Source organism: Oratosquilla oratoria, chromosome 4 (genome assembly GCF_046742065.1).
Source record: "Oratosquilla oratoria isolate Oo_2021 chromosome 4, ASM4674206v1, whole genome shotgun sequence".
NCBI lineage: Eukaryota > Metazoa > Arthropoda > Malacostraca > Stomatopoda > Squillidae > Oratosquilla > Oratosquilla oratoria.
Window position 1 is genome coordinate 45,063,532 of NC_134780.1, and position 22,971 is coordinate 45,086,502.

General features: G+C 47.7%; 1 protein-coding gene across 5 annotated transcripts in view; it reads right to left on the minus strand.

The window, feature by feature from the left end:
- Positions 1-15,835: 15,835 nt before the first annotated feature.
- The window catches only part of LOC143024843 (ubiquitin-conjugating enzyme E2 E1-like), a 40,078-nt gene continuing 32,942 nt past the window's right edge, over positions 15,836-22,971 (minus strand). For all 5 annotated transcript variants that reach the window (XM_076184131.1, XM_076184127.1, XM_076184129.1 and 2 more), the window contains one exon: positions 15,836-19,784. In XM_076184131.1, coding sequence (XP_076040246.1) covers positions 19,687-19,784 — 98 coding nt within the window. In that variant the 3' untranslated portion in view covers positions 15,836-19,686. The remainder of the gene's footprint in view (positions 19,785-22,971) is intronic.

The window sequence follows — 22,971 nt, forward strand, 5'->3', positions numbered from 1 at the left end:
ATTGAAAATTCTAGCGCTAATGGGAATCTACGAGCCTGACTGCGAAAGGTCCCATTGACGGAGTGGTTGGGAAATGTGGAGTTCCAGGAAAGAATCGTACTGGAGAGTTGATGGTGGAGATGTGTCTAGAAAGAGAGTTGAGGATAGCAAATACAGTGTTTCGGAAGAAAGTCAAGCATAAGTACACATGGGAGAGGGTGGTGGAGGGAAGGGTGGTAGATAGAGCGTTAATGGACTATGTAGTGGTAAATAGGATTATGATAGGAAGAGTTAAGGATGTACATGTACTAAGGGGAGAGGGTGGGGGAATATCAGATCATTTTTTGGTGGAAGGTAAGTTGAGAGTGGAGGATAGATGAAGAGGAAAGGGACAAAAGGTAGGGAGGTGCTTAGAGTGAACTCCTTAAATGAAAAGGAAAAGGAGGAGTACAAGAAGAAGCTGAAGGAGGAGTGGGAGGGAGTGAAGGATAGAGTAGAGCTGGGTGTGGAGGAGGAATGGGGATGGTTCAAGGAGGGAGTCACAAAGTGTGTAAAGATGGTGTGTGGAACAAGAAGGACAGGAGGAAATAGACGGAAGGGTAGTGAATGGTGGGATGAGGAAACAAAGAAGGTTGTAAAAGAGAAGAAGCGAGCTTTCACAGATTGGTTACAAAATAGGACGAGGGAGTCATATGAGAGGTACAAAGAAAAGAAAAGAGAAGTAAAGCAAAAGGTAAAGGAGGCAAAGAGGAGAGCAGATGTGAAATGGGGTAAGAGTATGACAGAAAATTTTGAAAGTAATGAAAAGATGTTTTGGAAAGAAATTAAGAGAGGAAGAGGAGGCGAATCAAGTAGAGAAGAAAAGGTAAAAGGTGCAGATGGAGAGATGATAATGGAAGAGAAGGCAGTAAGGGGAAGATGGGCAGAATATTTTAGGGAGTTGCTAAATGTGAAGGAGGATAGGGAGGGAAAGATAGCTGCAGTGGGAGGTGCTAAGAAAATGAGAGTGATGAGTGAGGAAAATGGAGGAGAAATAAGGAAGGATGAAGTGAAGGCAGTTGTTAAGATGATGAAAGCAGGTATTGCACCTGGTCTGGATGGATGCCATGCAGAATGTCTAAAAAAAGGAGGTACAGTGATGGTGGACTGGCTGGTGAGGTTATTTAATGTTTGCTGGAGAGAGGGTAGAGTGCCGGAGGACTGGAGGAGTGCCTGTATAGTTGCACTTTACAAGGGAAAAGGGGACAAGTGTGAGTGTAGTAGTTTCAGAGGGATTAGCTTGTTAAGTGTAGTTGGGAAGACTTATGGGAGGATCTTGATTGAGAGGATTAGGAGAGGAGAGGGAGTAAATGGTGAGGAACAGTGTGGATTTAGGATAGGTAGAGGTTGTGTAGATCAGATTTTTGTGGTAAGACAGATATGTGAGAAAGCTATAGGAAAGAGGATGTTTTTTGGGCCTTTATGGACCTGGAAAAGGCTTACGATAGGGTAGACAGAAAGGCACTGTGGGAGGTTTTGCGGATATACGGGATAGGAGGAAAGCTTCTAGAAGCTGTCAAGAGTTTTCATGAGAGTGATAGAGCTTGTGTCAGGATTAGAAATGGAGAGAGTGGTTCGAGGTAAAGGTGGAACTTCGTCAAGGATGCGTTATGTCGCCCAGGCTGTTCAACTTATACATGGATGGGGTAGTACGAGAGGTAAATGCAAGGGTAGTGGGTCAGGAATTGGAGATGGTTAAAGAAAATGGAGAAAAGTGGGAGGTGAGCCAGCTGTTGCTTGCGGACGACACTGCGCTTGTGGCAGGATCGGAGGAGGGATTGAGGAAGTTGGTGACAGAGTTTGGGAGAGTATGTGATGGAAGAAAGCTAAAGATAAATGTGGGTAAAAGTAAAGTGATGAGATGTACAAAGGGTGAAAGTGGCAGTAGTCTGGAAGTGAGCATTAAGGGAGAGCGACTGGAGGAAGTGGATAGTTTTAGATACTTGGGTGCAAATGTGGCAGGAAAAGGTGAAGGTGGAGGTAGAATGTAGATTGAGAGAAGCGAGTAAATGCCTTGATGGATTAAAAAGTGTAATGAGGAATAGACATTTGGGAATGGATGCTAAGAGGAGGCTATATGAAGGAGTGATTGTGCCAACAGCACTGTATGGGGCAGAAACATGGAACATAAGAGAGGAAGAGAGGAGTTTGAATGTGTTTGAGATGAGGTGTCTGAGAAGTATGATGGGGGTTACTAGGCTAGATAGAGTGATAAATGAGGAGGTGAGGAGAACAGGGGTGGAAAGGGAGTTGAGAGATAGGGTTGATGAAAGAGTATTAGGATGGTTTGGACACATGGAAAGAATGAGTGAAGAAAGACTAGTAAGAGGTATGGAAGGCAGATGTGGAGGGAGTGAACATGAAGGGACATCCTAGGATGAGGTGGATGGATGGGGTGAAGGGGGCTTTGGGGAAGAGGGAAATGTCTGTTGAGGAAGGACGGGAGAGGACAGAAGACAGGGGTGAATGGAGAATGGTTGTATATGGATGATGTGATGCATGAGGTGGAATGGGCAGGGGGATGGGGGGTGAGGTAGTATGTGTGAGCAAATTTTGACACAGCCCGAAGGAATTTCTCCCCGTCTTCTCCTTTTATGCATGGGGGGACGGAGAGGGGGTGTCGCTGATTTAATGAAGCGGCCTTGCTGTGGATGTGCTGTGTCTTGCGACACTGCTTCTGACCCAGGGCAGTGGACAAGGTGCAGGGATGACCCGTCATCCAGGAGATGCTAAGATGAGAGGGAGGGTGGAGGGGTGTGGAGTGTATTCAGGGATGGAATGGGTGGGAATGATTTTATGTCTTTTCCTTTATGGCTACCTCACTTGTATGGGGAAAAAAGCCTTGGTATATGTATGTACATACATACATACATATACCTTTCATGGGAGGTAGCCAAAAAGGAAAAGGCATAAAAATATTCCCACCCATTCCATCCCTGAATACACTCCACATCCCTCCACCCTCCCTCTTATCTTAGCACCTCCTGGATGACGGGTCATCCCTGCACCTTGTCCACTGCCCTGGGTCACAAACAGTGTTGCAAGACACAGCACATCCACAGCAAGGCCGCTTCATTAAATCGGTGACCCCCCCTCTCCGTCCCCCCATTGCATAAAAGGAGAAGACGGGGAGAAATCCCTTCGGGCTGTGTCAAATTTTGCTCACACATACTACCTCACCCCCCATCCCATTCCACCTCATGCATCACAACATCCTCCATATACAACCGTTCTCCATTCATTCCTGTCTTCTGTCCTCTCCCGTCCTTCCTCAACAGACATTCCCCTCTTCCCCAAAGCCCCCTTCACCCCATCCATCCACCTCATCCTAGGACGACCCCTCATGTTCACTCCCTCCACATCTGCCTTCCATACCTCTTTTACTAATCTTTCTTCACTCATTCTTTCCATGTGTCCAAACCATCCCATTATTCTTTCATCAACCCTATCTCTCAACTCCCTTTCCACCCCTGTTCTCCTCCACACTTCCTCATTTCTCACTCTATCCAGCCTAGTAACCCCCATCATACTTCTCAGACACTTCATCTCAAACACATTCAAACTTCTTCTCTCTTCCTCTCTTATGTTCCATGTTTCTGCCCCATACAGTGCTGTTGGCACAATCACTCCTTCATACAGTCTCCTCTTAGCATCCATTCCCAAATGTCTATTCCTCATTACACTTTTTAATCCACCAAGGCATTTACTCGCTTCTCTCAATCTACATTCTACCTCCAACTTTTCCTGCCACATTTGCACCCAAGTATCTAAAACTATCCACTTCCTCCAGTCGCTCTCCCTTAATGCTCACTTCCAGACTACTGCCACTTTCACCCCTTGTACATCTCATCACCTTACTTTTACCCACATTATCTTTAGCTTTCTTCTATCACATACTCTCCCAAACTCTGCCACCAACTTCCTCAATCCCTCCTCTGATCCTGCCACAAGCGCAGTGTCGTCAGCAAACAATAGCTGGCTCACCTCCCACTTTTCTCCATTTTCTTTAACCATCTTCAATCCCTGACCCACCACCCTCACATTTACCTCTTGCAACACCCCATCCATGTATAAGTTGAACAGCCTGGGCGACATAACGCATCATTGACGAAGTCCCACTTTTACCTCGAACCACTCATTCTCTCCATTTCTAATCCTGACACAAGCTCTACTATTCTCATAAAAACTCTTGACAGCTCCCAGCTTTCCTCCTATCCCGTATATCTGCATAACCTCCCACAGTGCCTTTCTGTCTACCCTATCGTAAGCCTTTTCCAGATCCATAAAAGCCCAAAAAACATCCTTCCCCTTTCCTATAGCTTTCTCACATATCTGTCTCACCAGAAAGATCTGATCTACACAACCTCTACCCATCCTAAATCCACACTGTTCCTCACCATTTACTCCCTCTCCTCCTCTCCTAATCCTCTCAATCAAGATCCTCCCATAAGTCTTCCCAACTACACTTAACAAGCTAATCCCTCTGAAACTACTACACTCACACGTCCCCTTTTCCCCTGTAAAGAGGAACTATACATGCACTCCTCCGGCACTCTACCCTCTCTCCAGCAAACATTGAATAACCTCACCAGCCAGTCCATCATCATTGTACCTCCCTTTTTCAGACATTCTGCATGGCATCCATCCAGACCAGGTGCCTTACCTACTTTCATCATCTTAACAACTGCCTTCACTTCATCCTTCCTTATTTCTCCTCCATTTTCCTCACTCATCACTCTTTTCCTAGCACCTCCCACTGCAGCTATCTTTCCCTCCCTATCCTCCTTAACATTTAGCAACTCCCTAAAATACTCTGCCCATCTTCCTCTTACTGCCCTCTTCCACTATCATCTCTCCATCTGCACCTTTTACCTTTTCTTCTCTACTTGATTCGCCTCCTCTTCCTCTTAATTTCTTTCCAAAACATCTTTTTATTACTTTCAAATTTTATTGTCATACTCTTACCCCATTTCACATCTGCTCTCCTCTTTGCCTCCTTTACCTTTTGCTTTACTTCTCTTTTCTTTTCTTTGTACCTCTCATATGACTCCGTCCTATTTTGTAACCAATCTGTGAAAGCTCGCTTCTTTTCTACAACCTTCTTTGTTTCCTTATACCACCATTCACTACCTTTCCTCCTGTCCTTCTTGTTCTACACACCATCCTTGCACACTTTATGACTCCCTCCTTGAACCATCCCCATTCCTCCTCCACACCTAGCTCTACTCTATCCTTCAGCATCTTTTCGTACTCCTTCTGCTTTTCATTCAGAGTTCACTCTAAGAACGTCCCTACCTTTTGTCCCTTTCCTCTTTCTCCACTCAACTTGCCTTCCACCAAAAAATGATCTGATATTCCCCCACCCTTTCCCCTTAGTACATGTACATCCTTAACTCTTATCATAATCCTATTTACCACAACATAATCCATTAACGCTCTACCACCCTCTCCCATGTGTACATATGCTTGACTTTCTTCCGAAACACTGTATTTGCTATCCTCAACTCTCTTTCTAGACACATTTCCAACATCAACTCTCTTTCTAGACACATTTCCAACATCAACTCTCTAGACACATTTCCAACATCAACTCTCCATTACGATTCTTTCCTGGAACTCCACATTTCCCAACCACTCCATCAATTGGACCATTTCCTACCCTAGCATTAAGGTCTCCCAGTACTATTACATTGACATTTCTCCCTAAATCCTCTATGCACTCATTTAAATCTATCCAAAAGGCCTCCCTTTCTTCAACACTCTTCTCACTGCCAGGCCCATATGCACTTACAAGACCCATATCTCCTTTCCCAGTTTCACCTTCATCCACATTATCCTTGAGGAAACCTCCTTCCACTCCATTACACATTTACCTATGTCTTCGCTTACTAGAATAGCCACCCCTTCCCTCTCTTTACTCCTGATAACCTCCCACTTACACTCGCCCTTCCCTTTCAGCTTAGTTTCACTCAAAGCCAACACATCCATCTTTCTTCTCACAAACGTACTACCTATCTCTTCCCTTTTACTCTCATCTGTACCACATCCACGCACATTACAAGACCCAAACCTTAGGGTGCTGGTCAGAAAACTCCCAGACCCTCTTATGCCTTTACTTTTTCTTTTAGGAATGTCCCCTGTGGAGCTACAAGGAGAAGGATGCCTAGTCCCAATCCCCGTCCCTTTCTTCTCGCCTCTTACAATCCAAGTGTGAATACTTGATGGTAGTATTCTTTTCCCCCATCACAGGGTATATGTAAAAATGTAATTTTCGCAGGAAAATTAATTTTTCCCTGATACAAACCTGAGGTACTCCTTACCCAAGGATACGCGGCGCGTTTCTACCGCTAACACTGTGTGTGCTTGAAAACACCTCACTCCGAGGGTCTGGGCAACCATTATCCTCAGTAAGGGGCCCTCCTGGGGCAAGGGGGGCCCCCCCTCCCCCACAAGGGTAGGAGGGTAGAAGCTCCATTGTCTGAGCCAGGTATGAAATTAGTCACGAGGGTTGACAGGCCAGGGAGAAGGAACTACTAGCGGGGTGGATGAGGAGGGCCATTAGAGGTAAGGAGTACCTCAGGTTTGTATCAGGGAAAAATTAATTTTCCTGCGAAAATTACATTTGTTCCGAAGAATACAAACTCTTCGGTACTCCTTACCCAAGGAGACTTGGACTTAGGGGGGAAGGAAGTATTTGTCTAGCCTGGGAAACCCTCGTAAGGAGAAAATGTAGAGTGCTAAGATCTACGTTGACCAGACCCTTATACATTCCCCGAAACTGTGAAGGGCACCTGGATCTGTTCCCAGAGTGGAGACAGACAGGGCATACTCACTTTGTATCCCTTGTAGGGCTCGAACTGATTCCCTTGGAATGCTTGAGAGCCCTCGGTGAGGTAAGGGAATGTAGGAGTATGAGAAGGACTTGAGATAGGTATCCCCGTGGTTGCCGATCCAGAACTTGGATGAGGCTTCAGGGTTGGCTGTGTGCCATTGGTACGGGGTATGTTATCTCAGGACTTCTTGGGCGGCCACTATGGGGCCTAGAGAGAAGGTCCCTAAGGATTCCCACATGACATCTTTGCGGTAAAAGGAAGTGAACGTAGTCTGGGACTTCCATATACCTGCTTGAAGGACCTGGTTGACTGACCGATTCTTTCGGAAGACTAGGGAGGGTCCTATTGCCCTGAGGTCATGAGCTTTTGCTCCAGGGTAATCCGTGGGGCTCGAGGCGTAGGCCCTGCGGATGACTTCCTTGATCCAGTAAGAAATGGAAGTCTTAGTGACGGGCTTGGGTGTACCCCTGGTAGAGACGAACAGTCTTGGCAAGTCTGGTCCAAGATGCTTCGTCCTCTTGAGGTAGGTCCGGATAGCACGTACCGGGCATAGGACCATTTCTGCATGTTCGCCCCCTACAAAGTCGTCCAAGGAAGGAATACTAAAGGACCAGAATCTAGGGTCGGCTTTGGCCGGATCCTGGTTTTTGGCAACGAATTGGGGCAGAAAAGTGAAGGAGACCTCTTGCCATCCTTTCGAGTGGGCGACTCGATAAGAGATGGCATGCAACTCCCCGACCCTCTTGGAAGACGCCAGGGCCAAGAGAAAGACTGTCTTCAAGGTGAGGTCCTTGAAATTAGCATCTCGGAGGGGTTCGTAAGGGGGGCCCCGCAGAGCGTTGAGGACTAATGCCACATCCCATGGAGGAGAAGTGATCTCCCTGGGGGGGCATGATTTTCTGAAATGTCTGAAGAGCATGGAAATTTCTGGAGACAGGGCTAGATCCATGCCCTTCAGAGAAAACACCTGATTAAGAGCTGCCCTATAGCCCTGCACTGCCGAGAGGGAGATCTTCTTGGACTTCCGGAGGAAGTGGAAGAAGGAGGCAATCAGAGGAATGGTGGCTTGCTCTGGGGCAATTGCTCGGGAGTGGCACCATTCTGCAAAAGCATTCCACTTCCCTTGATAAAGGGCAGCTGAGGAAGAGCGAATAGGGGAGGACATGTCTTCTGCCACTTCTTTGGGGAAACCCTTCTCTAGGAGGATCCGGACCATAGTCTGAACGCGTGAAGTGCCAGGGCTGACGGGTTCTTGTGCCAGGCCCCGTTGACTGGTTGATGTAGAAGGTCGGGTCTTCCCTGAAGGGCCAGGGGCTCCTCCACTGCTAGCTCGAGGGCGTCTGGAAACCATGGGGCTTCCGGCCACCAGGGAGCGATCAAAGTCATCCGAAGGTTGGATGCGGTTCGTACTCTCTGGAGCACCTTCTGGAGCAAGGGAAACGGTGGGAAACCGTAGGTGTCGAGGTTGTCCCAGCTTTGCAGAAGAGCATCCTCTCCCGCTGCCAGCGGATCCGGGAGAGGGCTGAAATACACCGGGAGCTGGTGGTTCCATCTGGTGGCGAAAAGGTCCACCAGAGGGGAGCCCCATTTGTTGATGAGGAAGGTCGCCACTTCCGGATGGAGGGACCACTCCGTGCTGATTACCTGACTCCTTCTGCTGAGGTGGTCCGCCCAGACATTCTTCTTCCCTGGGATGTAGCGAGCTCTGAGTGTCACTTGGAGGTTCTCGGCTAATAGGAGGATCTCCATAGTGAGATGGCAGAGGTCCTGGGAGACTGTGCCCCCCTGCTTGTTCAGGTAGGCTACTACCGAGGAATTGTCCGACATGATGCCCACAACTTTCCCCGAGATTTGACCCGAGAAGTGACGGAGAGCCAGCAGTACCGCTTTCAATTCTAGCCAGTTGATATGGGCTGTCCGCTCGACCGTGGACCAGGAACCGCTGGCGTGATCGTCGTTGAGGTGGCCCCCCCAGCCCTCCTTGGAGGCATCGGAGAAGAGGAGGACTTCGGGGGGAGATGGGCCGAGGGGCATCCCCACGAGCAGGTTGCACGGGTCCTTCCACCAGAGAAGAGAATGCTTGACCTCTCCGGTAAGGGTGATGTGTTGACGGGTGTTTCCCCTTAGCGGGGACCACTGGGACTTGAGGAGCCACTGTAGGGGTCGCATTCTCAGTCTGCTCCTGGGTATTAACCTCTCGACGGAGGCCATGTGGCCCAGGAGGACTTGGCACTGTTTGGCCGTGAGGAACCCGGTCGATAGTGCCTGCACGACGAGGGAAGAGAGATTCTGGATTCGCTTCTCTACTGGGAATGCCTGCATGAGGGAAGAGTCCAGAACCATACCCAGGTACGTGACTCTCTGTCTTGGAATGAAATCTGACTTCGTCTGGTTGACCGTGGAGCCCAATTTGCGGATGAAGGCTAGGACCGTCCCCAGGTGGTCGCGGCATAGCTGGGCGGAGTGTGCCAGGATCAGCCAATCGTCCAGGTAACGGAGTAGGCGAATCCCTCTGGAGTGGGACCACGCTGAGACGAGTTTGAACACTCTGGTGAAGACTTGGGGTGCTGTGGAGAGGCCGAAGCATAGGCAGGTGAATTGAAAAGTGGTGCCCTTGTGGACGAAGCGGAGGAATTTTCGGGATGAGGGATGGACAGGTATTTGGAAATAGGCGTCCTGGAGGTCCAGGGACACCATGAAGTCCCCTTCCCTGATAGACGCCCTCACGGCCTCTGGGGTGTCCATCCGGAACTTCGTCAGGGAAAGGAACTTGTTGAGAGGAGACAGATCGATGACAGGTCTCCACCCCCCTGTAGCCTTTGGTACTAGGAATAGCCTCGAGTAGAACCCCGGGTCCGGAGTTGAGACTTCCTCGAGTGCTCCTTTCTGGAGCAGAGTGGAGATTTCCTCCACTAGGGCCCGCCCGCGATCCGAGTCCGGATGGTAGTTGCTGACTTGGATGGGATAGGGGGAGATTGATTGATTGATTAATTAGAGTGGGCAAAAGCCCGGCACAGGGTCGTTAGACCATTCGTGCCATGGGATAAAATAGATAACGAGGTTAAAATATTAGATTCTAAAAATTAAAAAAAACTACATCGTTATTGTCTGACTAATTATTAAAATAATTACGAAATATATACGAAGCCTAGACATTAAGTAGCGAACTACAATAGAAGTAAAATTACCAATACATAGGTATGACACAGTTAAGATTAAATATAATAGAATAAATTAACGTCTTTTAAAAATCCTACAAGGGGTTGTATCATGGGTGTAGCACCAAGCATCTTACGGATGTCAGGAGGGAGGCCCCACTTCCGCCGCCAAGGCTCGTAGTATCTGCACTCGAGCAGGAAATGACGAACGGAAAAGGAAGAGCCACACCTCTCGCAAGAAGGGGGAATCCGGGGAAGAGAGAATAAAAATTCGTGGGTTTTCTTTGAAGGAGTGTCGTGGGTGGTGAGAATTTGAAGAATTAATTAGAGTGCCGCCCCCCGATGGGGGACGGCTTAAGTTGGCCATCATGGGGTTTACGAGATTCGCGTCCCATAGGAGTTTTTTGAGGTAAGGTCTTGGCTCTCTGGTCTCTTTCTTTCGGTCTTTGTTCTGGTGATTTAGAAGATGGATCGGGATTAGGAGGCGGTTGTTTCCTCGACGGATCTGGCGTGGTTTTGATAGGGTGAGGCTGTGTAAGCTTTTTATTGGATTTGGGGGACACTGAGGGAGGAGGCTGAAGGGAGGTGTTGGAGGGCGCGGTCTTGGATGGGCGGTCGTTCGAGTCGCCGTCGGGCAGGGGTCGTTTCTGGGGAAGCTTCTTGCCGGAAAGGGCAGGGGGATGTTTAGGTAACTGCGGGAATGATGGAAGGTCCAAGAGCGAAGTTGTGGAGTTGCTTGGGCTCTTCATCATAACGTCTTCGGTGTCAGGAATCTCCCCATCCTGCACAGACGACGGGGTGGAAATGGATGTCATCTGGGGGAAGTCACTCATTGATGAAGAGTTTGCGCTAGATTGCGCCAATGGGGGCTGAGAGTACGATTGTCCCGAAGTGGGGGGCTTTTTTTCAAAGGATGGTGTGGGCGATCTATAGACCTTAGTTGAAGATTTTGATGACTTGCTAGGCTTAGTGTTGTTCTGGGGCAATTGTGACTTACTGGCTTCAGGGCGCTTCTTCGGTGATCCATCAGAAGACATTACGGGTCGAGAAGAAGGATTAACTGGATCCAGAGTGCCAAGATTGGGTGTATTTGTCAGATGTGGAGGGGGAGAATCAAGTATGAGATTACTGTCGGTGACGCGAGATATGACACGTTGGGAGGTCGACTGGCGTGAAGATTGAGAGGATTGTGCGGGGACGGTCGCGGCGGATGATCTGGTATCCGGATGTGATGATGAGGGAAGGAGCGACGGGTTAGCCTTTACTGAAGCCTTCGTTGCCGATGCGTAAGACGTGGGGCGCTGACCCCCCCGTAGGATGGCTGCCGCACCGCGAAAGCTGGTTCGGTTATTGTACGCAGTTTCCGAGACCAGTCTTTGCCAGGAGTGTTCCTCACACTCCCTCGAGAATGTGCGGTGAGTGCCATTACAAGCAGCGCAGTTTGGCGCAAGATCGCAGCATTCACCCTCAGTGACGTGGGATGGTTTGGCGCAGTTGCGGCAGAGAGCAGGAGAACTACAGATCTTGGAGGAGTGACCGTACCGCAGGCAGCGGGTGCATGTCCTTGGCGATTGAACGTAGGACCTAACCGTACAGCGGTGGGGCCCAATCACGATCACGTCTGGGGGATTTGAGTTGGAGAACTTTAATATTATCAGCGGTGTTGGGACAAACTTTTGTTCTTCTGGGCTATACTTGGATACTACGTGGGCATCCAAGACGTTCTGGGGGCACATGTTAAGAAGGGTAGTGGTTGGAAGGCTACTAAGGGAAGAGTTAAAAATCTTACCCTTTGAGCCATTATAGTCATCATATGGAGAAATCTTGAGGATTCCGCTGCCATAAAAATCTCCGGACGTACCCTGGAGCATAAATCCCTGGTGGGGTTTTACCTTCACTAGGTAGGTGTTGCGACCAAAGCGCGTGAAGGTTTCTGGAGTGAGTGGAGGGTTGGCGATCATTTTGTTGATCATATTAAATACTAGGACATCGTTACTGCCCTCCTCGACAGTCACTAGGTTATACACGGGGGCTAAAGCATAGGGATGGGGACGTTCAGGGAGCTCGGGAGTAAGGTATGTATCATTAGGGACGAAGTCATCGTCTTGTTCTTCAATATTTGATATTTTTAGGATGGAACATTTCAAGGTCGAATCCGCGATTTTATTACCATTGAGGGCAACGCTGGCTGCAATGCATTCTGATGGAGCTAAGAAACGCACATAAAAGTTGTTATAATTTGACTTAACACGAAGAGAAATACGTTCGATAGTACCAAAAGGGGTAACTAGCTTCATGAGCTCGAAAAAGTTTAGGCGCCTTGGGGCATGTTCGATGCCAAGGAGTCTTTTATTCGGGGTAGACGACGCTGTCTTACCAGCTGCGTCAGCTGGAGCCGGATTTGGGGGGCCGGCCACCCCACTACAAGATTTTTTCATGATTGGCTGCCAGGGCCAGGTTGTAGTGAGGATAGGGAGGACGGCACCAGGCGGAGCCTCACGCCTGGGCTAGGACTTGGATCGTAATCCTACTGCACTGGCTTACCGTGCTGCAATGCAGGCGCCCTTCGAGGTGGCATGATACCCTGCCACCAACAAACCTATTGGCAGGGACGTATTACCGTAGGATGGGTGTAGCGCCGCTACTGAGAGGGGCGGTTGAAAGTTAGGTCGGAGGGAGGGGACAGCAAGCGGAAGAGAAGGAAAGAGTGGAAAAGGAAGTCTAAGAGGAAGCCCTGTGCGGGGAAACAAGAGCCCCGCCCGGGGATCGGCATTAGTCGCCTCTTACGACACGCAGCCGACGTGGCGGGGGCTATATTCTATACTACACCCCCTAGCCCCAGGGGGTTGGATAGGGGGAGAGGCTGGGGATGGTGTGAAAAGGAAGACGATAGCCTGCCTTGATAACCTGGATGGTCCAGTCCTCCGCCCCGGCAGCCTCCCATTCTCTCCAGTAGAGAGAGAGGCAACCTCCTATCCTGTGCGGGAGGGCAGGCGAGTTCCTAGAATTTCCTGCGTTGGGGTCCAGAGCCTCTATGATGTTTGCGCCCCTGTTCTCTATTGGGGAAGGGGCGGGGCTTTCCTGTCTGGGCTTTGGACTTCGAATGGGGAGGGGGCCCGTCTTCCCGCTTAGGGAGACGAAAAGGCTGCCTCTGCGTCTGAAAGGACCGAGGGGTCGATGGGGGGGTGGTCCTTGGCCTCGAGCTAGAGACGGCTGTTCTCTCGATGGCTCTGTTGTGTAGCAACTGGTTGGTGCTAGTGATTGCCGAGTCCACCACATCCGGGGGAATCAGCGTGTGGGTGAGCAGGGGGGCCCTCCTCAAAGGAGCATAAATCTCCCTGAGGAGGGGGTCACTGGGGTCCCCGAGGATGGTGTCTCTCCTGCGGGACTCGAAGTTGGCCCAGGACGTTGAGAGACAGGAAGCCTGATGCTTCAGGGCTCTGCTCGCGCTTGCCAAAAAAGCCTGGAGGTCGCATTCTTCCTGGGGTTGTAGTTCGGGTAAGAACTCCCTCGCCGAGGCAAGGAGGCGTTCTAGCCAGGAGTTCACCGCCAGGGACAGAGCCAGTGAATGAATGTGGTCGCTGACTTCCCTGCCGGAGAGGAGGACGTTTCGTCTGCGCAGCGACTCGGCGTCCGCCTTAACCAGCTCTGGTAACCTCGCCGGGATCGAGGCTGCTCTGAGGGCCGACCCCGATGGGGTGTAGAAGCGCTTCCGGTGTTCCAATGGGACCGGAAGCCAACGCGCCTTCTCGGTCGTCCTTGTTGCGAGAGCGTCGGAGGCCTGGGCCATGGCTCTCACCGTCTGCGTACTCCATGGAAGGTGGAGGGGAGTAGGCTGGGCTTTCTGAGAGTTGGCCGTCATGAAGATGTCAGACTCGAATGTGGCTTCCTCTTCTTTCGGGGGGCCCAGTCGATTCGCCCTCCGAACCCTCGCGAGGACGTCCGAGAAGGAAGGTGGGACCACCATCGAGGATTCCGACTGGGAAACGGGAGGGGAAAGGGAGCGTGCCCCCCCCCCTACGGCGCTGTGGACATCGTCGTCGGCGTAGGAGGGGTCGGCACGGGCAGAGAGGAACCGCACGCTACCATCCTCGTCACTGATGGGTTCAGGGGGGGGGGGCTGAGCAAGTGGAAGCTGGTCGAGGGGGGCCCTTGGGGGCGGAGACTCCTCACGAGCTTCCGTGCAGTGCACGAACCGCGCTTGAGAAGCGCGGAAAAATTCCCGTTGGGCCTCCATCTGTTCCTTCAACGTAGTGACGAGTGAACAGAGAGTGGGGAGGAGGTCCGGGGAATGTCCTCTTGGAGGGTCCCGCCTGGGTGCGGATGGTCCGGGAGACGCCAGGGGGAGACTGCCTCCTCTGGACGAAGCTGAGTCACCTACGACGAACGCGCGTGTGGGTACACCTCGGGCTTCCTGCCCACCGGGCATAGAAAGGGTTCCGGTGATGACCCGGCTCGTCTGACGAGAGGTGGAAGGGGTGGGACTGGGGGTCACCCGAGAAGGAGAAGAGGCTGACGCGCTCCGAATCTCCGAACTCGGTTCCTTTGTCCGTGGGGGGGTGGAGCTGCCGGGTAGCATCGCGGGGCCGGCGGACGCATCCGGGAAAAAGCTCGTACCCGGGGGGTAGTTCGCGGGGGCCAGAAGCGCGTGCCCGTCGAAACTAGCCCCCCTTTGGGCAGGAACAGGAGACAATTTAGCCTGAGACTGACTCGGGGCGGCTATTGTACAACCTTTCCGTTTACTACGCTTAGGAGGGGGGAGACAACTGCCCGCGTCCTCCGCCGACGTAGCATGCCTTCTCTTTGTGTCGGGTGAGGGGGGAAGCCATCTTCCTTGCCCGCGTATTTTGACCCGGGGCTGCACCTTCCGGTGAGCATGAAAATACGCGGACCACTGCTTATCACCCCATTGAGCGCACGTAGTACACGGGGATGAAGGGGAACATTCCAGATTCCGACAATGGATACACCAAGAGTGTGGGTCCACAGTTGTCGGTGGGAGAAGAGCCCGGCAGCGAAATTCACCACGGGCGAAGGCACACATGCTATCGCGAACAACAACACTAGGACCAGATTCCATACTTACAGAGAAGCGGAGAATACCCGGTGGAGATTAAAGAGAGGGATAAAGGGAGGACAGGGGTCTCAAGCGCTTCCAAGCAGGGGGAAGGCGGCGATGCAGGACGTTCCACACAAAGGACGCCGTTGGAAGGGTGTAGAAGGCCGATGCCGATTGCGTGCCTTGCGTTCGAGATAATCGAACGATGTCGGGATTGGCGCAGGAAAATAATTTCCTGATACAAGCACGGGAGCGGGGAAACGGTCCCCGAACTGAACTTCAGTGTTAGCCGGACTGTGAGAGATGTTGACTCGATCGCTACCGCTTAGACAATGGAGCTTCTACCCTCCTACCCTTGTGGGGGGAGGGGGGGCCCCCCTTGCCCCAGGAGGGCCCCTTACTGAGGATAATGGTTGCCCAGACCCTCGGAGTGAGGTGTTTTCAAGCACACAGTGTTAGCGGTAGAAACGCACCGCGTATCCTTGGGTAAGGAGTACCGAAGAGTTTGTATTCTTCGGAACAAATGAAATAAACAAAAATAAAAATAGGATTATACACTATCAGACACTACTTGGCTCAAAATAGTCTCATCTGGTGGGAGATTATCCCTGGCTATGCTGGGAGGTAGCGAGGCAATTAACAATTCTCTTGGGGTGTTCAAGAAAACCAAAGCTGGAGTTACACGGCAACATCTATGAACAGTAGCATACAAACTGGTTGAAACTTCAATTATTTTCTGGCAATGTGAAGGTATGAAAATAGGCAAAGATTTCTCGATACATTTATTTGTAACACTGAAAAAAGACATTTCTAGTACAATGAATATCTAGTACAAAATGAAATCGCACCATTGTTTACAGCTTCAAGACACAAAGCCCCATTCATCTTCACATCTCAAACTCTGGAAGTTCATCATATGTTGAAGAAAACAACTTTCTTAGTTATAATTCTTCAATTTTCCTCAACTGCTGACAGTCCTGTATTATCCATTGATCCCAGTATTTGTCAGTGCTTTAGCTCCTTGTGTGCAATAAATTATCATCATACTTGTTTTCACAGCTGTATCCACAACTGTCCCATTCTGACAACTGTGCCAAAACAAGAAGACAAAGAAGAAAAATCAAAATACGTTGTGGTCATTCACGACCAAGGGAAGACTAACTCAGCATCAAAATACCAGCCAGACATCACAGCATCTGGACTGTACCCTTACGCCACACTGCTTCAACATATTTTCACTTAAATCACTAAGATACCCTAGAACCCCTTTGTTCACGATCAAACTCAATTTACAAGAATTTGTCTACACTGCTCTAAGTGCACAGGTCTGGCAAATTAACATCTGCCTTCACCGTCTTTTGATGCTTCCCATGTCTGTCTTCCACCTGTACAGGACTACATCAGAAATATTAACCTTCCTTCAGTGACATTAAACCTCCAATGGTATTGCAGACAAAAGGTTATGTTCTTCAAACTAACATTCAGTATTTCACAGGTTTAATTCTTCCAATCAAGGCTTAATTCTTCCAGTGTATGATGGTTGGGTGCAGTGGCTTCGATCAACTCCTCAGCAAATCTGTGCTACAGTTGCACTAAGTTGGGGCCTTTAACAGGTTACATCTGGGAGCACAACCTCCTGCCCTTACATGATAAAAAGCCAGGCATTACATCAACCCTTCACTACTGAAGCTGATCTTCACATTATTACAGTACCAGGTGAAGTGTTCTACCTTTCTGCTCCAGTTCTGGGAAATCATTGGACTTAGAATATCAGCAGTAATGGAAGGCAACACTAGTACACCTTTATTATCACGGAAAAAAAGAAAAAGAAAAATCCCACAATCACTCCATTCATTCTTGCTTTATATATGCATACATACACATATATATAACATATATATATACATACACACGTATAAGTCTACCTTTAAACATTCTGGGTTTTAACTAATCATTAATGAAACTTGAACTATGGCCACAAATCAGTTGATTTGCAGGACAAAGAAAAATCTAACACCCAACAACCAAACTGTCTTTTGAAGAAAAATTTCTTCAATAAATTGTCCTCTGATAGACGCCCAGTTAAAACTGAAAAAGTCAATGAGCAAAAAGGCCCTATACAACATCAGTGAACTCATAACTTTACTTCTTTTACCAAAGAAATAATTCTTGATCCACTTGCTTCCTTTAATTAAGACTGGTACTCCTGACACAATATACAGCTTTGCGCGGCTTATGGTGATACTGGGCAAGTGGGGAGGTTTGGTTATACATGCACTCATCATATCACAAGTTCAGGACCTTTCTGATGATGGAAGCCATCCAGGTACATCTTCCAGTGCCTCTCATCATGCTGCATATGTACACTACTTCTGCATGTGCAGTTAGAACACACAAAGCGAAAAAATGAGGTATTGCTGAATATGGTATAGATGTAATTCATAAAGGAATGATCGCCCCTAACATACACATATACCCCCTTCACTCCTAAGTATATCTCTCGAGTACAACACAAAGAAAGTGCCTGCATGCATGAACAAAAATGATGAATGACCTACTTTTATTTCCTCTATGCATGATTTCTATGCATAAACTGTCAAGTTACCCATCATATTTTGTTCCCCATTTCCCATCACAACCGGTGACTGCCAGGGTAACAGCCTAGTTGCTTTCACATGTCAGTTACTGAACTTAATATGTATACAACATTGTCCATTATAATGAAAATGACCAAACTCAAATGCTGAAAACAAAAATAAAATCCTCTGCTTGTTTATCAGCTGTGGAGCAGTGAAGTGACTGACACCCCACTCCCTCAAAATGTTTGTCATTTACACTAGTTAAATAGTTCAACCCTCACTTTTGATAACCTTCCACTTTGTATAAATATGAAGGAGAAAGATGTAGAGAAGGGAGAGGGAGGGGGGTCACATATTTGTTTCAGAATGAAGTGAACTAATCTGGCAATAAAAGACAATTGTCATGACCTTAAAAAAAAAAAAAAAAAAAAACACACACACACACACTAAGGGCTTTTTCCCCTTACAAGGGAGGTAGCCAAAGTCAAAAGGCATGATTCCACTCTCACCCATTCCACTCACATTCACCACCCCTCCCTCCCTCTTATCTTGGGTCCTCCTGGATGATGAGTTAACCCTACATCTCACCTAGTGCCCTGGGTCAGAAGCAATGCAGCAAGATAATACATTCACAGCAAGGTTGCTTCATTTAATCAGCAACACCACCCCCTCTCCATCCTTTCATGCAGAAACATTGAAGACAGAAAAATCCCTTTGGGCTGCATCAAAATACTTTTCACACATAATCACTCCCCCCCCCCCCCCATTCCCATCCATCCATCACAGCATCATCCATACACAGCCACTCTCCCCTATCTTCTGTCTTATCCCTTCCTTCCTCAACAGATATTCCCCTCTTACTCAAAACCCTTTTAACCCATCCATCTATCTCATCCACAGTCACCCCCTCATGACTCCATTCACCTCTGCCTTCCATACTTCTTTTACTAATCTTTCTTGACCCATTCTTTTCATATGTCCAAAACAATCCCAATACTCTTTCATCAACTGTATCTCCCAACTCCTTTTCAACCCCTCCTCTCATCCTCATTTCTCATTCTATCCAACCTTGTAATCTCTACCATACTTCTCAGACATTATCCAAAAAATAATCAAATATAAATAAAATACATACATATACCAAGGGCTTTTTCCCCCTTACAAGGGAGGTAGCCAAAGTTAAAAGGCATAATTCCACTCACACCCATTTCATCCCCCACACACTCCACTCCCATTCACCACCCCTCCCTCTTATCTTGGCTCCTTCTGGATAAATAAAATAAAATAAATTAAATAAATAAAATAAAAAATAAAATATAATCCTCTAGTAACCTCTACTGACCATATGATCCTTATGGGTGGAAAACTGTCCACTACAAGTAATTTGATCGCTATATAATAAACACAAAATAAATAAAATGTCTACTTCAACTACCTCTCCAAAGACCTGAAAACAGCCCAAAGGCCCCCCCAGTCAACTTTTGCCATGGGCATATCCAAACTGTACCTTATATACAGACCTGTTCAGACTCCTGGTCTAAACAAGTCTGGATCCTGTCCACTGGCCCAAAGACAACAGTTATGTGGGAAACACGGCTAGCTCAGTAAATGCCACCACAGGCAACTAATTCTGTTGCTCAGAATATTTCCCAGAGAGGCAACCTAGTCAATGAGCATAAGCATCTGCAAATAATGTCTTGACTTGTGGATGAAAAGTGAAAAGAAATTCCTGTTCTGTGGACTAGCAACCATTATGAAATTCTCTGTACCTCTATATGAAGGGTAAATTCCATTGGAAGATACAGGAACTACATTGCATAGAGAAAAGTAATAATCATTATTGTATAAGACAAGCAAAATGGTTCTAGGTAATAATAATGATAAAAAAAAAAAGGAAAACGAGGAGAGAGAAAAAAAATAAAAATAAAATAAAATAAATAAGTAAAAAAAAAAGTAATGTTTTTGGTTTAACGAGAAATAGCAGTGGAACAAAGGAATAAACGAGGATTAATGCTCTTCACTCCATGCTTCTGGGCACATCACGTTGCGTAGCGCTTTGTCCACAGCCTTGCAATTCTATCATGTTCTTCTCGATTCTGCAGATACTGTGTTGCAATACTCCCTACCAGTGGATCAGCTGTAAAGAAACACCATAATTACTAAAAAGGAAAATGAATAAATAAATAAATAAATAAATACATATATCAAGGCTTTTTCCCCCTTACAAGGGAGGTATCCAAAAAGGAAAAGGCATAAAATCATTCCCACCCATCCCATCCCCAATACACTCCACTCCCCTCCATCCTCCCTCTTATCTTGGTAACTCCTGGATGACGGGTCATCCCTGTATCTTGTCCACCGCCCTGGGTCACAAGCAGTGTTGCAAGACACAGCACATCCACAGCAAGTCCGCTTCATTAAATCTGCGACCCTCCCCCTCCGTCCCCTCATGCAGAAAAGGAGATGGGGAGAAATTCCTTCGGGCTGTGTCAAATTTTTCTCACACATACTACCTCACCCCCCATCCCACCTCATGCTTCACATCATCCATATACAACCACTTTCCATTCACCCGTCTTCTGTCCTCTCCCGTCCTTCTTCAACAGACATTCCCCTCTTCCCCAAAGCCCCTTTTACCCCATCCATCCATCTCATCCTAGGTCCCTCATGTTCACTCCCTCCACATCTGCCTTCCATACCTCTTTTACTAGTCTTTCTTCACTCATTCTTTCCATGTGTCCAAACCATCCCAATACTCTTTCATCCATCCTATCTCCCAACTCCCTTACTGCCCCCGTTCCATTCCTCATTTCTCACTCTATCCAGCCTAGTAACCCCCATCATACTTCTCAGACACCTCATCTCAAACACATTCAAACTACTCCTCTCTTCCTCTCTTATGTTCCACATTTCTGCCCCATACAGAGCTGTTGGCACAATCACTCCTTCATACAATCTCCTCTTAGCATCCACTCCCAAATGTCTATTTCTCATTACTTTTTAATCCACCAAGGCATTTATTCACTTCACTCAATCTACATTCTACCTCCACCTCCACTCCCTTTCCTGCCACATTTGCACCCAAGTATCTAAAACTATCCACTTCCTGCAGTTGCTCTACCTTAACCTCTTCACTCTGGGGCACATCGCATGTCTGGCAGCATTAGCTGCCCGACGTGCGATGTTGCGTCATAATAATCGCATTATGAAAAATAAAGTCAGTGCTCAATCGTTCGTTTTCTTTCACCCGTGAATTTTGATAACCATAGAAAATATGATGAAGCCAGTTTAGAGAGAATGGAGGTTACGTAGGTACGACTACAATAAATATAATCAAGATGCCGACGTCGGCATCATCGCGTACCCACTTGCTCCTTATGACGCCTACGTAGGCGTCACCGTATGGAAGTGGTTAATGCTCACTTCCAGTCAGCTGCCACTTTCACCCCTTGTTCATCTCATCACCTTACTTTTACCCACATTTATGTTCTATTTTCTTCTTTCACACACTCTCCCAGACTCTGTCACCAACTTCATCAATCCCTCCTCTGATCCTGCTACAAGCACAGTGTTGTCTGCAAAAAACATTTGGTTCACCTCCCACTTTTCTCAATTTTTTTTTATAAACATCTCCAATCCCTGACCCACCACCTTTGCATTTACCTCTTGCACTACCCCATCCATGTATAAGTTGAACATCCAGGGCAACATAGCACATCCCTGATGAGGTCCCACCTTTACCTTGAACCACTCGCTCTCTCCATTTCTAATCCTGACACATGCTCTACTACTCTCGTAAAAACTCCTGACAGCTCCTAAAAGCTTTCCTCCTATACCGTATCTGCAAAACCTCCCACAGTGCCTTCCTGTCTACCCTGTCATAAGCCTTTTCCAGATACATAAAAGACCAAAAAACATCCTTACCTTTTCCTATAGCTTTCTCACACATCTGTCTTACCGCAAAGATCTGATCTACACAACCTCTACCCATCCTAAATCCACACTGTTCCTCACCAATTACTCCCTCTGTTCCTCTCCTAATCCTCAATCAATATCCTCCCATAAGCCTTCCCAACTACACTTAAGCTAATTCCTCTGAAACTACTACACCTACACGTGTCCCCCTTTCCCTTGTAGAGTGGGACTATACAGGCACTCCTCCAGCACTCTTACCCTCTCTCCAACAAACATTAAACAACCTCATCTGCCAGTCCACCATCACTGTACCTCCTTTTTTTAGGCATTCTGCATGGCATCCATCCAGACTAGGTGCCTTACCTGCTCTCATCATCTTAACTGCCTTCATTTAATCCTTCCTTATTTCTCCTCCATTTTCCTCACTCATCATGGTCATTTTCTTAGCACTTTCCACTGCAACTATCTTTCCCTCCCTATCCTCCTTCATATTTAGCAACTCCCTAAAATACTCTGCCCATCTTCCCCTTACTGCCTTCTCTTCCATTATCATCTCTCCATCTGCACCTTTTACCTTTTCTTCTCTACTTGATTCGCCTCCTCTTCCTCTCTTAATTTCTTTCCAAAACATCTTTTTATTACTTTAAAAAATTTCTGTCATACTCTTACCCCATTTCACATCTGCTCTCCTCTTTGCCTCCTTTACCTTGTGTTTTACTTCTCTTTTCTTTATCCCTCTCATATGACTCTCTCATCCTATTTTTTAACCAATCTGTGAAAGCTCGGTTCTTCTCTTTTACAACCTTTTCATTTCCTCATCCCACCACTCACTACCCTTCCTTCTATTTCCTACCATCCTTCTTGTTCCACACACCATCTTTGCACACTTTGTGACTCCCTCCTTGAACCATCCCCATTCCTCCTCCACTCCTAGTTCTATTCTATCCTTCATTCCCTCCCACTCCTCTCTCAGCTTCTTCTTGTACTTCTCCTTTTCCTTCTCATTTAACAAGTTCACTCCAAGTACCTCCCTATCTTTTGTCCTTTTCCTCTTTCTCCATCTATCCTCCACTCTCAACTTACCTTCCACCAAATATTGATGATTTGATATTCCCCAACTCTCTCCCCTTAGAGCATGTACATCCTTAACTCTTCCTATTATACTCCTATCTACCACTACACAGTCCATCAACACTCTATCTACCACCCTTCCATCCACCACCCTCTCCCATGTGTACTTATGCTTGACTTTCCTTCGAAACACTGTATTTGCTATCATCAACTCTCTAGACACATCTCCACCATCAACTCTCCACTGCGATTTTTTCCTGGGACTCCATATTTCCCAACCACTTCGTCAATTGGTTCATTTCCTACCCTAGCATTAAGGTCTCCCAATACTACTACAG